We start from the raw sequence: 18598 nt of genomic DNA, 5'->3' as shown, positions 1-18598 counted from the left end.
TCCCTCCCTCCCTTCCTTCCTTCCTTCCTTCCTTCCTTCCTTCCTTCCTTCCTTCTCTTTCTTGATGGAGTCTCACTTTGTCGCCCAGCCTGGGGTGCACTGGTGCTATCTCGGCTCACTGCAACCTCGCCTCTCGGGATGGAGCGATTCTCCTGCCTCAGCCTCCTAACTAGCAGGGATTACAGGCACCCGCCACCATGTCCAGCAAATCCATAACATACCTTTGAATCATGATTATTTGAGTTTGTATTATCTGCTTCCTGTAGGGAATGTATGGGTTCATCTATGCATTGTATGGACACTAACAAAATGGTTGCATTTATCTGAATAAATGGATGAAGAAGTTAAAAAAAAGTCTACGTATTAGGTAGACCATATATATTGTATCTATTTGGGATAGTACAAATGATTAACAACTAAATTAAGAATTGAAAGAGCACTAACCTTACATATTCTTTAACAGTCAGTAGTTTTAGATAAAAAAGACTTTCAGATGGGCAAAAAGCATCCCTGCAGCCTGCGAAGATGTTAATTATAAGAAACAGCAATTTACATTATTTATAAGGAAGCTATTTACAGTACTTAGCCTTGTCAGACACAGTAGTTGCAGAGCTCCATTCTTTTATTACAGTGAAAAGAATAAAGCAAAGTGACAAGGAAAAAGATATTATAATGGCTGCATCTAATTACAAGGAAGATAACACCTCTAAAATGTTAAAAATGCCTTGAATTCAATTTATTTATTTTATTTTTATTATTTACTTTTTTTTTTTTTGAGATGGGGTCTAGTTCTGTCACCCAGGCTGGAGTGCAGTGGCATGATCTCGGCTCACTGTAACCTCCACCTCCCGGGTTCAGGTGATTCTCCTGCCTCAGCCTCCTGAGTAGCTGGGATTACAGATGTCTGACACCACGCCCAGCTCATTTTTGTATTTTCAGTAGAGACGGGGTTTCAACCTGTTGGCTAGGCTGGTCTCGAACTCCTGATCTCAAGTGATTTGCCCATCTGAGCCTCCTGAAGTGCTGGCATTACAGGTGTGAGCCACCACACCCAGCCAATTCAATTTAAACTAAATAAAGTGTAAACTTCCATCTTATCATAATGATGATTCAGAATATAACACCCATTTAAATATTCAGACAAGCTTCCAAAAACTACTGGAAGCTAAGCATTGTTAGCTTTAGTGTGTGCAAGGAGGAAAGTGACTAAGATGCAATGTTTCATAATTCAGGTATTTGAATTTGCTTAGACACATTTTCTTTCACCAGTGACTTTGAAATATAAGTGTCTGCCCTATGAGAACGTTTGTTTGTGAGGGTAGCCAGATTAGAAGGAAAAACACCACTTTGTCTTCCATTTTTTTCTTTCCTCTTCTGTGACCACTTTAATTTTATCCTGCTGTTTCACTTTCATCAATATAATAAATACTACTCAGTGGCAAATTATACCAGTTTTGATCTGCAATGGACAAGTCTGCCATGTTAGAACAAGAAAAGATGAGAAAAAAGAGAATTTACCAAGCTGACTTTTAAAAAAGCCTATTAATATTTTGCAAATGCCCAGTGATGAATTATTTCTCTAGGACTACATTCTTTAAAGTCTTATAATTTTTATTGCTCACTTAGAGAACAAGATAAAATCTTTGTTGATCAAAGCATGATATCTACATCCTGATTAGAGAATTGGACTCCTACAGTGAGGTGTCATTGCATCTCACTGCTTGCCAGGAAGTTTCTCTGGCTATAATTAACTGCGCCGATGAGCAAAATTATCTTCCTTCAAAGAATATTAGGGTACAGTAGACATGACATATTAGGCCAGCCTCACAAATTAGCACAGGCCCACAGAGCCTGCATGAAATTAGGTCAGCCTTGAAAGATATCAGGCTGTGATCCAATAAGCTTCTTAGTCTGAAATGGAAAATTGGGTTCACAGGGTGTTAGGGTCACTGTCTTCATTTAAGTGTGATAGAACTGGTAACAATTTTCAGCGTTAAAGACGGATTTTTCTAAGCCACCAAATATTTCTGGTTCTTCTCTTAGATAATTTATTGTGTTGCATAATTTATAAGAAAAGAAGGTTCTCCATTTTCTCAATACTCATACTTTAATAAATTCAATTCTGACTTTTGCCTATAATAAATAGGGAAAGAATAAACTCCCCAAGTATTTCCCTGGAGGTCTGTAGTTTCCCCATCAGAAGCAAAGTCTCCTAAAATCCCCGTTTAAAATGCAAAGTATTTTGAGAGTGAACACTTCAGGCCACTAGTATGTATTAATGTCCTATGGTTAAGGTTGAGCAAAATGTACATTAATTTAGAATACAAGATCATTAAAGTAAGGCTGGAATGTGCATAAATAGATATAATCATAATTATTAGAGGCACAGACATCATGTCCACAGTTACAGACCTCAAGGTACAAATAGAGTAAAGAGAATAGATCAGTTGCATATACAGTACTCCCCGGCTATCTGTGGGGGACTAGTTCCATGACACCTGCAGATACCAAAATCTATGGATGCTCAAGCCTCTGATATGAAATGCAGTAGTATTTGCATACAACTTATGCACATTCTTCAGGATGTTTTAAATCATCTCTAGATAACTAGTAATACCTAATACAGTATAAATGCTATGTAAATAGTTGTTGTATTTTTGTGTTATTTTTATTGTTGTATTGTTATTTCTAATTTTGTTCTGAATATTTACAGTCTGCAGTTGCTTGAATCCACAGATGAAGAATCTGAGATTTGGAAGGCCGACTGCATTTAATTCTGAAACTGCTTGTCAGATATTTCTCTAATTTCAATTTGATTAATAAGCTTTGTTTTGGTGAGTGATCAATACAGCCTATTCATTTTGAGCACAGGTTTTGGAGTCACAAGCTGAGGACCTGGTCCCTGACACTACGACTGTACGCTGACCTTTGTCAAATGACTTAACCTCCTTGAGCCTTAGTTTCCTAAACTGTGAGATGGATATACTAATAGTATCCTAAGTTGTAAAGTAGTTATGATGATTAAACGAGATAATGAAAGTACATGTTTCAAATGCTTAATGCCTGACACACGTTAATGGTCATGGTCATCATCATTATCGTTTTAGCATGGATAAAGAGTATAGTCTGGATTTGTGACCTTAAATTTTTGGCTCTAATATTCGCCAGGGCTCTACTCAGAACATTCTCTGTTTGCACTTCATACAGCAGTGCCAGCGCGCAGCGAGGCAACACCCTCAGGAGCATCATTCTTTTCTGGACCTGGTTCTTTCTCGCTCTGCCCTCCAGGGGCCGCTGTGTTTCTCGGAAAGCGCGCGGGATGCTCGGTTGCCACGAGACCGTCGCCAGGCAACCGCGTGTACACACACTCCAGACGGGCCGGGGAGCGTCAATATGGCGGCGCAGGGCGCCCCCTCGAGCTCTCCGTCAGACAACTCTACCGCCTCGGGGTCGCTGGCAGAACTGCCACCGACAGCGACCGCGACTTCGAGGTCGTCCCCAGAGTCGAAGGGGAGCTCCCGGAGCTCGCTGCTTCAGTGGACCTGCCCCGAGGACTCATTGCCCCTAGCCGTGTTTTATGGGCCGCTGGACGCGAAAAACCCGCTCCTGGCCTCTTGTGAGAAGGAGATCCGGGAGTTGTTAGGCTTTATGAGGAAAAAGAAGGCTTTAGCCACCACGGAGGAAGAGAAGCACGAATTCCGCCGGCGTTGGTAAGCGCTGGCGGGGCACTGGGGAGGGCGCTGGCCAAAGCGCTGGCGGGGCACTGGGGAGGGCCCCTGGAGAGGGCTTGAGGATGCAGGTGGTGGCCCCAGAGCTGGTTCAGCGTTGCGGACGCAGGGGCTGCCTGAAGGGCCCAGGAGAGATAAACAGAGTTTAAGAGGTGGAGACTCGTCACTCTTAACAATCCTTAATTCCTGAGAGATGTTATATCTTGGCTTCCTGCTCAGGTCAAAATAAAAATCTACATAGAAATGTTTCATAACTCACTATTTGTTATTTGACCAGAAAAGAAAGATGGTAAGATAAGCAGGAAAGAACCTTAAAAAGAGTTCGTAGTTTGCAGTAATAACATGGTGATAGAACTCCCAAAAGGTAAACAGTTGCGCAGAATGAATCGCAAAATTAAAAAAAAGTCACTCTAATCCTAATAACAATATAAGAAGGAATTAAAGTGCACATGTTCACGGGATGACATACTTCTTTGTATCAAGAGCTAACTTCATGAACCTAATCTACCTCGAAGTTATTCCTTTTTCTCCATATACAAATTTTATATACTTATAACATGAAAAGTTGTGAAACCCTTGAGTGAGCCAAAAATTTATACTTGAATACAAAATACAAAAATTAGCTGGGCGTGGTGGCACATGCCTGTACTCCCAGCTACTCAGGAGGCTGAGGCAGGATAATTCCTTGAACCTGGGAGGCAGAAGCTGCAGTGAGCTGGGATGACACCACTACACCCCAACCTGGGCGACAGACAGAGCAAGACTCTCAAAATAAATAAATAAATAAATAAAATAAAATAAAATATTTTTCTGTTATGCATTTAACAACTATTTATTGAGCACATACTGTATATCAAGTACTGTTCAAGGAACTAGGAAAACATCAAGTTAACAAAACATAAAAATCCATGTCCTTATGGAGCATATATTTTTGTGAATATAAACAACCACTAAACAAATATGTAAGTAAATAATTTTACAAGGAGAAGACTGCTAGGGAGAAAAATAGAACAGGGAATCGTGATGGAGGATATGAGATGAATGTTGCAATTTTATATTTTTTTTGAGACAGGGTGTCACTCTTCCACAGGTTGGTGTGCAGTGGCTCAATCCTGGCTCACTGAAACCTTGAACTCAGGGGCTCAAGGGATCCTCCCACCTTGACCTCCCAAAGTATTGGATTACAGGCATGAGCTACTGCACCTGGCCTGAGTGTTGCAATTTTAAATGGGGTGGTGGGAAGCATGGTTAGGGAAGGTCAGGAAAAGTCACTTTTGAGAATGATGAGAAAGATATATGGGAACAATTGATGAGGATTTTTGTGCACAGAATAGGTCACACAGGGAGAATGGCAGATGGGGAAGACCTGGGGTGGAATTGTGATTGTGGGAAGAGCAAGAGGGAGGGAGATCAAGAGTTTAGAATTTTATAAAAATTGAGATGTGATTCAGCATCCAGGTGGAGCTACTATGTAGGTAGTTTGACATTTGAATCTGGAAGTCAGATGAGATATACATTTGGGATTCATATGATATTTAAATCATGACACCTGATGAATAGCTAAGAGAGTGTGTGTGTAAATGGAGAAGGGAAGAGTCCAAGGATTGAGCTCTGGGATGCTCCAGCATGGACAGGGAGAGGCAATAAGAAGAAACCAACAGAGACTAAGGAGGAGTGGCCAATGGAAAACCAGTAAGTGCCTGGTGTACTAGAAGCAGGTAGAGAAGGTATTTCAGGAAGAAAGGAATGATCAGCTGTGGTAAATTCTGCTGACTGGCCAAGTAAGATGAGAACCAAGAATTGACCAAGGAAAGTCCATTATATACCTACCCTATATGCTTTATTTATTTATTTATTTATTGAGAGGGAGTTTTACTCTGTACCCCAGGCTGGAGTGCAGTGCCGCCATCTCAGCTTACTGCAACCTCTGCCTCCCGGGTTTCAGCGATTCTTGTGCCTCAGCCTCCGAGTAGCTGGGACTACAGGCGCCTGCCACCACGCCCAGCTAATTTTTGTATTTTTAGTAGAGACGGGGTTTCGCCATGTTGGCCAGGCTAGTCTGGAACTCCTGACCTCAGGAGATCCACCTGCCTTGGCCTCCCCAATTGCTGAGGTTACAGGCGTGAGCCACTGTGCCCAGTTTATACATTTATATTTAAATAGTTTCCATCTTTGAATTTCATCTACCCATCTCCACTACCAGCATTCCAGTCCAGACCACCACCATTTCACATTTTCCCTGCAGCCACTCTGTCTCAAATCTGTCCTTCACCTAGCAGTCAGGATGATCTTTGCAAATCTTATCTAAAGTCTTTCTATTGCTTTCCATTGCTTTTGGAATAAACTTAAGAATTCTGATACTCTGCAGGGGCTGAGGTGTTGACCCTGCCTGCCTTTCTTAGCTCTCTTCTCTTCTCTCTCAGGACTTTCCAGAGAAACAGGTCCTACTGTTTCTCACCCCAGAGCCTTTATATTTGCTATCTTTGTTGTCTGAATGTTCTTCCCTAAGCTTTTCAAAAATCTGGCTCCTTCTCTTTTTTCAGGCCTCAGCTCAGTTGTCACCTTCTTAGAGTGGCCTTTCCTGTCTAATGCAGATTCACTCATAGGTTTATATTTTTTAATTGATTTGTTTTCTTGTGCATTGTCTGTCTCATTAGGATGTAAGCTCCCTGGTGACTTTGGATAATGTGTCTCTCTTTCATTGCTGTATTTCTGGCACTAAGCCTGGGGATTGGGACATAGTAAACATTCAATAAATATTTAGTATTGAAAGAATTCAAGAGTTATTATCCTTGGCCTGGTGCAGTGGCTTACGCCTGTAATCCCAGCACTCTGGGAGGCCGAGGCGGGCAGATCACCTGCGGTCAGGAGTTCGAGATCAGCCTGGCCAACATGTAGAAATTCTCTCTACTAAAAAATACAAAAATTAGCCGGGCGTGGTGGTGTGCGCCTGTAATCCCAGCTATTCAGGAGGCTGAGGCGTGAGAATCGCTTGAACTGGGGAGGTGGAGGTTGCTGGTGTGCCGAGATCATGCCACTGCACTCCAGCCTGGGTGACAGAATGAGACTCTGTCTCAAAAAAAAAAAAAGTTATTATCTTTATATTCTCAGTAATTGTGAATATTACATATAGGAAAGTAGACATGGGCCAGTCTATGTACAGTATCTGTGCCATCTTTAACAAGACTGTAAGAATCACAAGCGTTGGATTGACACATGCCTTAACAGTCCAACCTCTCACACAATTTTAGCCTTTATTTATACAATAATTTTTAATGAGTGCCTGCTATGTGTGAGGCAATGTACTAGATACTGGTTACACAGTGGTGAACAAAATAGATATGGGAGTCAGTATTCATGGAGCTTATAGTCTAGAGAGGGAGATAGACATTCAGTAAGTCATTAGTAAATATGCAAACAAGAAATGCTATGAAAGTAACTGCTGAGCACTTATATGTGTCAGGCATCCTACTAGGCACTGTGGCTACAGCAGTGAACCAGACAAAAATCTCTGCCTTCTTAGAGTTTATAGTCTAGAGAGGGAACTAGACAATAAGCGTCAATTACGTGTATTTTATGGTAATTTAGGAATGATAAATGCTGCTGGGCGCAGTGGCTCATGCCTGTAATCCTAGCAGTTTGAGAGGCTTAGGCAGGTGGATCACGAGGTCAGGTGTTTGAGACCAACCTGGCCAACATAATGAAACCCTGTCTCTACGAAAAATACAAAAATTAGCCGGGCATGGTGGCGGGTACCTGCAATCCCAGCTACTCGGGAGGCCAAAGCAGGAGAATCACTTGAACCTGGGAAGCGGAGGTTGCATTGAGCCGCGATTGCGCCACTGCACTCCAGCTCAACAGAGTGAGACTCTGTCTCAAACAAACAAACAAACAAAAAAAACCAAAGAAATGATACATGCTAGAGAGAAAAAGAAGATACTCTATTCCTATTAGAAATTAAAAAAAAAGAAAAAGGAAAAGAGAAGAGGTTACAGAGTGGAAGACAGGAAGTTGCAATTTTCATTAAGGTGGTCAGAGTAGATGACACTTAAAGCAGAGGCTTAAAGAGAATGTAGTGGGGACTTGCTTTTGAATGAGTGATAAGTGAGGTGCCATTAAGCTGAGATTAGGAGGACACCAGGGATTTGACTAGCCAAATGCAGAGGATGAATAGGGGGACAAGAATGCAGGAAGATCCTTGGCAGAACAGATCCATTCCTACTTCAGAGGAATGGACAGAATCCCATTTAGCAGAAGCACAGTGAAAGAGGTACAACAGTATGAGGTGAGATTTAGAGGAATAATAGGGCTTTGGATGGTTTTAGAGGCCATTTTAAAGAGTTTGCATTTATTCCATTGGATAGTTTTGCAGAAGGATTATGTAATTTTTTTTTTTTTTTGAGACAGTCTCACTCTGTCGACAAGGCTGGAATGCAGTGGCACAATCTCAGCTTACTGCAACCTCTGCCTCCTGGGTTCAAGCGATTCTCCTGCCTCAGCCTCCTGAGTAGCTGGGATTACAGGCTCATGCCACCACACCTGGCTAATTTTTGTGTTTTTAGTAGAGACAGGGTTTCACTGTGTTGGCCAGGCTGGTCTCAAACTCCTGACCTCGAGTGATCCACCCACCTCAGCCTCCCAAAGTGCTGGGATTACAGGTGTGAGCCACCATGCACAGCCTAATTTTTGTTTTAAGATATTATTCTGATGATCATATCCAAAGGGAACAAGAATAGCAGTGTAGAGACCAGTTAGGAGTATAGGAGGTAGGAGTTGCTTTTATAATATATTTGACAGATGGTTATTATTATTATTATTTTTTGAGACAGTCTCGCTCTGTCACCAGGCTGGAGTGCAGTGATGTGATATTGGCTCACTGCAATTTCTGCCTCCCGGATTCAAGTGATTCTCCTGCCTCAGCCTCTTGAGGAGCTGGGACTACAGATGCGAGCTACCACACCCAGCTAATTTTTGTATTTTTAGTAAAGACAGGGTTTCACCATGTTGGTCAGGATGGTCTCAATCTCTTGACCTCATGATCCGCCCGCTTTGACCTCCCAAAGTGTTGGGATTACAGGTGTGAGCCACTGCGCCCGGCCAACAGATGATTATTTTTTATATCAAAATGTGTTTCTCCTTATAACTATGGTAACTTCCATAAGCATAAAATTCATAGTATTTAAAATATAAATTATTGTCGTACCAGAAATGTCTTTAAATAAGAGCGTGATACATTTTTAAAAAATGTGCTTTTGCTATAAGCACATAAGATTGAGGTATTAAAGTATTCTGCTTATACAGTTATGATTTTCTTTTCCTTCCTTCCTTCCTTCCTTCCTTCCTTCCTTTCTTTCTTTCTTTTTTTTAGACAGTGTCTTGCTCTGTCGCCCAGGCTGGAGTGCAGTAGCCGGATCTTGGCTCACTGCTACGTCTGCCTCCTGGGTTCAGTCAATTAGACGATTCACGTGCCTCAGCCTCCTTGGTATCTGGACTATAGGTGCGTGTCACCACACCCAGCTAATTTTTGTTTTTTTTTTTCAGTAGAGACAGGGTTTTGTGATGTTTCCCAGGCTGGTCTTGAACTCCTGACCTCAAGCGATCTGCCCACCTTGGCCTCCCAAAGTGCTGGGATTACAGGCGTGAGCCATCGCACCTGGATAATTTTCTATTTTAGAACATTTTACATATGTAGCAACAGTCAGCAATCCCAAGTACATTAACATTTTCTTCTCAAATGATGTACATTCTATAGTATATATTATATATTTTTGGTTTAAGCATTATGTAAGCTATTCCCAATGAGCAGCCTTAACCTGAACTTAGAGTTCAACAAAAAAGACATTTTTTCTTTCTTATTATATAATCTTGATTGATTTAACAAAGCTGATATTTTTCTTTTATGAGTAACAAGCCTAGTCATCATTATCTCATCTGTAAGGTTTAGAAGAATTAATTATTTCATCTACATAATTTAAGAATTCTAGTAAGAAATGGTGAATTTCTTGGATTCATTATATTTATTCAAATACCATGGCATTTCATGAAGCATCAAATGAAAGTGAAAGAAGTAATAAAGCAAACAAAACATCTCTCCCCTTTTAAATGTCTGTGGTTTATATTTGCCATATTTATTTGGCATTGTTATTTATTACTTGGTACATGCATATATTTTTCTACCTAAATATATGATGAATCAGTTCATGAAGGAGGAATGCATTGCGTCCTTCACTCAATCAGTGACTCAATCAATATTATTTAATTACCCAAATGAATTAATTGACAGGTTTCTGTTTAGATGTTTCATTATTACTGCAACACGTACATCATAAGTATTACAGCCATCTTCAGTTCTTAAGTTTAGGTCCTGTATTAGCCAGCTCAGGTTGCCATAACAAAATACTATAGACCAGGTGGCTTAAACAACAGACATTTATTTATTTTTCACAGTCTGAAGGCTGGAAGTCCCAGATCAAGATCCAGCAGGATTGGTTTCTCATGAGGACTCGTCTCCTGGTTTGTAGAAGACTGCTTTGTCCTCAAGCATGGAGACTGTAAACAATTTATGACCATATCATAAAAGAGCAAGCTCTCTGGAGTCTCTTCTTGTAGGGACATTAATTCCATCAGGCCAGGGTACTAACCTTATGATTTCATTTAACCTTAATTGCTTCCTTAGAGGCCCTGTTTCCAAATACAACCACACCGGGGGTTAGGATTTCAACATATGAATTGGGGGGCAGTGGGGGAGAGGTCACAAACATTCAGTCTTATCTAGAAATTTATGAGATAGGATTGGACACCTGTTAGGGGATATTTGGATTTTTCCTAGAGGCATATATAATTTCTGGGAGAGAGGAAAGAAATAAATGTTAACGAAATGAATGAATAAAATAGGCAATGATCTGCTACCGTTTGAAACTCTGGTTAGAAAGCATTTTGAAAATACTGTTTGTTTTGTTTTTGTTTTACTTGGTGGAGGGAAGTATAGCTCTAAGTGGATTGACTGGCTGTTTGAACCCTGAGCCCTTCACAGGAAAAAATAAAACAAGAACAAAGAATGTTTTCTTCCCTATCATTCATTCATTCATTCATTCATTCATTCATTCATTCATTCATCTTTCAGCAGATATTTATTGAGTACCTACATGCAGTAGGTATTCACTACTGTTGGGCCTGGGCAATGAATAATATTGTTGAGGTCCTTGACCTCAGGGAGTTTACTTTCCAGAGGACTGGAAAGCTCATTCATATAGTCGTTAAGATCATAGATGCACTGAGCCTCAGCTTCATCAGCTGTATCTTTGGGATATTGATACTACCTTTCTTGGGGTTGTTGTGAAAATGAAGTGAAAAAAGGTACGCATATAGGCAAAAGACCCAAAATAGCCAACACAGCATTGAAGGAGAAGAAGAAAGTTGGAGGACTGACACGACTCAATTTCAAGACTTGCTGTAAAGCTACAGTATTCAAGATAATGTGACATTGGTGAAAGAATAGACAAATCCGTGGAACAATATACGCAGCTTAGAAATAGACTCACATAAATATAGTCAACTTGTTAGGGAAACAGGAGCATAGGAGAACCAGAGTAATGGCATTTTAAAATCAACTCCATCTTAAAATTAGCAGGGCACGTTCCTTGCCAGGCGTGACCCATGGTTATAAATTTTTTACCGTTGAAGAAACAGCCTAAAGATGCCTGCAAAGACAAACACCTACAATAGCAGAAGGTCCAGATGTCCCAATACCCATAACAATATATGCCTTCAAGATAATTATAGCTATGCCTTGATGTACTGCACATGAAAATGTTGAGGATAGTTTCCTTTAAATCAACAGAGTAATAAATTTTGTCACACTGTTGGCCTACCTGCATGTAGACCTAACTTAGCCTGGCTTTTTACATAGATAAGACCCCTATATGAGAAGAGTTTAAAACAGAGAGTGTGTTCATCTTCCTGCTTTCTGAGGTTGCCCGACTGTGTAACTAAATAGCTTTCAATAAATGATGTCTTCCCACTGCACTCTGTGACTTGTCTTGAATTCCTTCCTGTGCGAGATTCAAGAGTCCTCTCTTGGGGTCTGGATCAAAACCCCTTTTCTGGCAACAAACTGGTATTTGGCAAGTGAGCAAAGTCAATTCAATGGAGAACAGCGTCTTCAGTAAATGGTCCTGGAACAACTGGATATCCACATGCCAAAAAATGAATCTAGATGCAGACCGTATGCCCTTCACAAAAATTAACTCAAAATGGATCACCTACCTAAATATAAAATGCAGTTATTATGACCTGGCCAGGGACCATGGCTCACGCCTGTAATCCCAGCACTTGGGGAGGCTGAGGCAGGCGGATCACAAGATCAAGAGATCGAGACCATCCTGGTCAACATGGTGAAAACCCATCTCTACTAAAAATACAAAAATTAGCTGGGTGTGGTGGTGCGTGCCTGTAGTCCCAGCTACTTGGGAGGCTGAAGCAGGAGAATCACTTGAATCTAGGAGGCAGAGGTTGCAGTGAGCTGAGATGGCGCCACTGCACTCCAGCCTGGTGACAAAGCAAGACTCTGTCTCAAAACAAAAAATAAAAAATAAAGAAACTCCTAGTAGATAACATAGGAGAGAATCTAGGTGACCTTGGGTTTGGTGATGACTTTGAATATACAGTACCAAGGCATGATCCATGAAAGAAAGAATTGATAAGCTGGACTTCATTAAAGTTCAAAATTACTGCTCTATGAAAGATACTGTCAAGGGAATGAAAGGATAAGTCACAAATTGGGAGAGAATATTTGCAAAAGACTTATTTGATAAAGGACTGTTATCCAAAGTATACAAAGAACTCTGAAAACAGCAATAACAACAACCTGATTTTACTTTTTAAAAAAATTTTATTTATTTATTTATTTACTGATTTTTTTGAGATGAAGTCTTGCTCTTTTGCCCAGGCTGGAGTGCAGTGGCCTGATCTCGGCTCACTGCAGCCTCCACCTCATGAGTTCAGATGATTCTCTTCCTGAGTAGCTGGGACTACAGGTGTGTGCCACCATGCCTGGCTAATTTTTGTATTTTTAGTAGAGACGAGGTTTCACCATGTTCACCATGTTGGACAGGCTAGTCTCAAACTCCTGACCTCAAGTGATCCACCTGTCTCAGCCTCCCAAAGTGGTGGGATTACGGGCGTGAGCCACTGTGTCTGGCCAACAACCTGATTTTAAAAATGGGCCAAAGACTTTAACAGACACCTCACCAAAGAAGATACACAAATGGCAAATAAACATATGAAAATATGTTCCACATCATAGGTAATCAGGTGAATGCAAGTTAAAGCAACAATGAGATACCCTTCATGCCTATTAGGAAGGCTAAAATCTAGAACACTGACAACACCAAATGCTGGGAAGGATGTAGAGCAGGGAATTCTCTCATTCATTGCTGGTGGAAATGCAAAATAGTACAGCCACTTTGGAAGACAGGTGGTTTCTTACAGAATTAAACATATTCTTACCATAACATTCACCCCTTGTGCTCCTTGGTATTTATCCAAAGGAATTGAAAACTTATGTCCATATAAAAACCTGAACTTCGGGCCTGGTGCGGTGACTCACGCCTGTAGTGCTAGCACTTTGGGAGGCCTAGGCGGGTGGATTACCTGAGGTCAGGAATTTGAGACCAGCCTGGCCAACATGGCAAAACCCTGTCTCTACTAAAAATACAAAAATCAGCCAGGTATGGTGGTGCACGCCTGTAATCCCAGCTACTCAGGAGGCAGAGGAAGGAGAATTGCTTGAACTCCGGAGGTGGAGGTTGCAGTGAGCCAAGATCGTGCCACTGCACTCCAGCCTGCGCAACAGGAGCAAGACTCTATCTCAAAAAACAAAACAAAACAAAACAAAACAAAACAAAACAAAACAAAACAAAACAAAACACAAAAACCCCTGCACATCAGTATTTCTGGCAGCTTTTTTCATAATTGCCAAAACTTGTAAGCAACCAAGATGTCATTCAGCATGTGAGTGGATAAACTGATGCATCCAGACAGTGGAATATTATTCAGTGCTGAAAAGAAATGAGCTATCAAGCCATGAGAAGACATGGAGGAAACTTAGATGCATATTGCTAAGTGAAAGAAGCCAATCTGAAAAGGCTTCCTACTGTGATTCCAACTGTATGACATTTTGGAAAAGGCAAAACTATGGAGCCAGTAAAAATATCAGTGGTTAACAGAGATTGAGCGGGAAAGGAGGGATGAATAAGTGGAGCACAGAGGATTTTTAGGATAATGAATCTACTCTGTGATATTTTCACAGTGAATAGACATTATATACATTTGTCCAAACCCATGGAATGGATGACACCAACAGTGAACCCTAAACTATGGACTTTGGGTGATAATGATGTGTCAATGTAGGTTCATCATAACGAAGGTACCATTCTAGTGGAGTTGTTGATAATGGGGGAGGGCTGCGCATGTTTGGGGGCACAGGGTATATAAATGGGAAATCTCAGTACCTTCTGCTTAATTCTGTTGTGAACTTAAAATTGCTCTATGAAGTAAAGTATCTAAAAAAAAAAAACATATGTAAAGAGCTGCAATCAATGCTTGGTACATAGGAAGCAATAATTTTAACTGTAATTACATTTATTATTAATAATTGGAGATTAACAGTAAGGCACATTGGAAAGGCTTAGCACAAGGTAAGTTTTAAAGGATTGCTTGCAAATTAATTGAGGTTTCTTGCAGACTTTGACAATGTCGTTTTATTTTATGATTTTTACAGTGCCACTTCTTTGTTTAATATCTGGACTAAATACGCCCCCAGGCTGCCAGCAGACTATTACAACGAAAAGCTTCTGAAGGTTGGAGATAGCCTTTGTCAAATGAAAGTAAGTGCCTCTGGAGGAAAGAGAGCCAAAAAGAAATTCATTTGGCTAATTATTATTACAGTATTTAGTCTGATACCCTTCCTATTTTACATGTTTTGATTTTCTCTTAGAAAAAAATAAATGAGTACATAAAATTTTAATAAGGCACAGTAACTAAAAAAGTGTTTGCTTTTTAATTTTGTAGTTGAGATTTCCCAGAGGTGAGACATTCCTGGACAGCCAGGCAGCTGGCTGTGGATGGGCAGGAGTGTGGCCGGGTTCACAGAGGGTGTGGTAGGCGCACAACAGGAAATGCTGAATCATCGTGTTCCTACCTTATACAAAGGAGCCCAGACACCACTTCCTGTTGTTTTTCATATGGCTGGCCTTGCCCAGTGGTCAACCTTCAGGGCTCTTGGCCTTGCAGCTCTGTTGCCTGCTTCAGTGCCCTGTTTATTAAGCTCTTTCAACTGTTTCTTAATGTTTTGCTATATGTAATTATAATAGTCATTCCATACATACCCTGTTTCTTGCTCAGTATTGTATTCCAGACTGAGTTTGTGTCCTACTTTTAGTTTCACCTGAATGTCTAGGGCTTGGAATGCTGTGGACTTGTGGACTTGGTTTGCTGAGACCACAGCATGGCTGGGTTTTCCATTAATGATCATGTGAGTTTCTCCCTTAAACTCTGGCCTAGATCCAAATTATTCTAAATTATGTGAACATCAGACAATGGGATTTTAGGCCAGCTGTGGGCAGTGTTCAGTGTTTTCTCAATCTTCAGTTTCTCAACTTGATTTTTCCCCTCTGTTTCTATATTCTGGACTTTAATCCTCTTGGTCTGGGAGACAAATTTACCAAATAGAGGATATGAGTGGTGGAACTTCATAATGATGAACTAAGATCTATTTTCTTCTGCCAAAAATAGAGAATAACCATAGTTCCACATAAATGAACCATGGGTCTTAGAAACTTGAAAAACAGGGCTTGGTAAGCTACAGAAAAGAAACCCAGGTGAGATTCAACTTGTAAGCTTTATTCATGTAAGTGGAATAAGAGTTTTGACAAGAATTAGAAGCCAGCCCCTCTCCATCCTTATACTTTTCAGTGTAAGAAGCTAGTAATACAATTAAAAAGCACAGTGTAGGGTTGTTTGAGAAATATCTGTGTGGGTGCAGTGGATATTGCTGGAGGGAAGGGAGGTGTATGTTAAAAGCTGATAAAGCAAGTTAAAGATGTTTTAGATAGAAAGGCCTAGATAGTATATTTTAATATTTAATTAAAAGAACAAAGGAAAAGTTTTATCTACTTTTCACTGAAGGAAATGTTGGCCAGGCTGGGCATGGTGGCTCACACCTGTAATCCCAGAACTTTGGTAGGCTGAGGAGGGCAGATTGCTTGAGCCCAGGAGTTTGAGACCAACCTGGGCAACATGGCAAAACACTGTCTCTTAAAAAAAAAAAAAGGTATGTAAAATTCTGAAAATGAACTTGTTACTTTGGTTTCTAGGCTCTATTTTATTTTAGTTGTAGTAAAGATCGTCTTGTGGAATATTTGTTTTAAACCTAGATTTGAATTTATTATATGACTCAAGTTAGAGTAGAAAAGATTCAGGATTAATTAGTGAGCAAAAAACAAATCTATAATAGAAATTTAAATAAAACAGTGTTTGACTGAAGATGCCTCCCAAGGGGCTAGGTAACTGGACAGGCAGTTCACACTTGGGGCAGTTGCTTTTCCTGGGGATGAAGTTGCAGGAGAGGGAGCTGAGGAAGGGTTGCAAGTGACTCATTTTGAAAGGACTGCTTACATCCTCTGCCCTGAAACCCTCCAGGTAACTGAGCCCTGTGGGTTACAGAAATGGGGCATCTGATTCTGTTATGGGAACACAAGCATGACTTTGAATGAATAAAAATCCCACTGCTCAAATGCTTTTTATTTGTCCTGATGCAGCTTCAGAGTCTGTTGACAGATGAAAGAGAGGCAGGTAGCTCACCTTACTCTGCATTTGTTTCTTTTAGCTTCTCTTCTTTGGTTCCCTCTTTCTTCCTCTCTTCCTTCCTCTCTCCCTCCCTCTCCCTCCCTCTCCCTTCATCTCCTTCCTCCCTGTCTGTCTCCTCCCTTCCTTTCTCTCTCTTTCCCTCCCTCCCTTTATTTTTTATTTTATTTTTTCCCTCCTCCTTCCCTCCCTCTCTCTTTCTTCCTTTCCTTTCTTTTCCTTCCTTTCTTTCTCTCTCTTTCTTTCCCTTCCTTTCTTTCTCCTTCCTTTCCTTTACCTTCCTTTCCTTTTCTTTTCCTTCCTATCCCTTCCTCCTTCCCCTTTCTTTCCTTCCTTCCTTCTTCTCTCCTTTCCTTCCTTCTTCCTTCCTTCCTTCCTTCCTCCTCCTCCCTCCCTCCCTTCCTTGCCTTCCTCCTCCTCCCCTCCTTCCTTCCTTCTTTTCTTCCTTCCTTCCCCTCATTCCTTCCTTCCTCCCTCCCTCCCTCCCTCCCTTCCTTCCTCTCACTCACTCTTCCTTTCTTTTCTTTTTCAAGCCTATGAGGTATCAGAGAAGCAAGACTACTCATCCACCTCTCTGGGTATGTGGGTTACCACGATCTGATGATGCTGAATTTTGGAACCTGGATTTTGAGTATATGTAGGTATTACCACACACAGTGCCATAGTAAATATTCTCATCCTTGTGGTCATGATGGTCCCATCTCACATAGGCTCATTGTGAGGAGAATTAGATGAAATAATGCACATACATTGTATAGTGCAGTATCTGTCATATACTATGTTTTTGGAAAATGGAGCCAGTAGTAATGGTATAATTGTAATAATTAACATTGATACTATTAGGAATAATATGAATATTACCTAACAATGATGAGCTAAATGATATTTTGGAATTTTAATCAAGTCCTCTTTTTATTTCAGGAATACAAACTGGCCCTTTTACAATGCTATGGAAGATATCTTCAGCAGTTCAATACCAATTTTGATGAGAATAAAGTGGATGTAACTCAATTCAAGGCTGCCTTTTTCCCAAAAGGCTTTAGAGATAAAACTGCTGGACTTACAGTAAGATGAAAGAACAGCTGAAATAGCTACAATTTATGATTAGCTATGCAATATATCTTTTAGTTGATAGCTTCTAAATGTCTTTTGTTGGCTTAGCATAGCATCTAGCTGTGTGCTATAAGTTGCTTAATAAATACTTTCAGTGCTGGATAAGAAAGTGAACTTACTAAGCTTTGTAAGGATGTTTGGAGATTAAGTCACTGCAGTCACTCATTCGTGTAGCAGTTGTTATTTAATAGCTAATATTTGTAGAGTGCTTTTAGTTTATAAAGTGCTTTGGAAAACAAATTTGATAAAGCAATTTTATGAGTACATACTATTATCCGTATTTTACAGAAGAGAAAAATAAAGCTTATCACATAGTATAAAAGTGGCTCTTGAGATTAAACATAAATCTATTGATATAAAAATTTATACTTTTTTTCTAGTATACCAATATTTTGTTAATTACTACCATTGATTCATGGATTGAACAGTTTTCATGTGCTAAATACTCTTCTAAATATATTGTATGAATTATCATCTTGCAGCCTCATTAAAGTCCTAAGAGGAGACTCTTTTACAGATTAGGAAATGGAAGTTTATTAGCCTGCTTAAGGCAGTGGGCAGGGTTGGTGTTTGAACCCTGATCAGTCTGACTCTAAATCTATGTTACTTCAAACTTGAGGGCTATTCAAGGCCTTGGGAACAGTATGTGGTTAATAAGCAGAAACTCTCAAGGCATGTTTAGGGGACAATTGAACAGTTCAATTTGGCTGTACCATAGGTACACGAATGAGAATACTGGGCAATGTAAGTTGGCACCCCATTAGGGAAAAGGTCTCTCCTACTCCCCTTTTTGTAGCCTTGACCCCCCCACCTTCTGCTTTTTGCTTTTCACACTTTACTGGAATTAATGTCCCTCCCTCCCTTCCTTCCTTTCTTCCTTCCTTCCTTCCTTC

At 40.4% G+C, this 18598-nt stretch overlaps 1 protein-coding gene across 1 annotated transcript in view; it reads left to right on the top strand.

Moving 5' to 3' along the window:
* The first annotated feature begins 3287 nt into the window (after window positions 1-3287).
* CFAP54 (cilia and flagella associated protein 54) overlaps window positions 3288-18598 on the top strand; it is a 374000-nt gene continuing 358689 nt past the window's right edge. The window contains 3 exon segments of the mRNA XM_017893969.1: window positions 3288-3710; window positions 14509-14614; window positions 17514-17657. Coding sequence (XP_017749458.1) covers window positions 3394-3710; window positions 14509-14614; window positions 17514-17657 — 567 coding nt within the window. The 5' untranslated portion in view covers window positions 3288-3393.

Source organism: Rhinopithecus bieti, unplaced genomic scaffold (assembly GCF_001698545.2).
Source record: "Rhinopithecus bieti isolate Rb0 unplaced genomic scaffold, ASM169854v2 scaffold_23405, whole genome shotgun sequence".
Lineage (NCBI taxonomy): Eukaryota > Metazoa > Chordata > Mammalia > Primates > Cercopithecidae > Rhinopithecus > Rhinopithecus bieti.
This window is presented reverse-complemented; position numbering and strand designations above follow the sequence as displayed.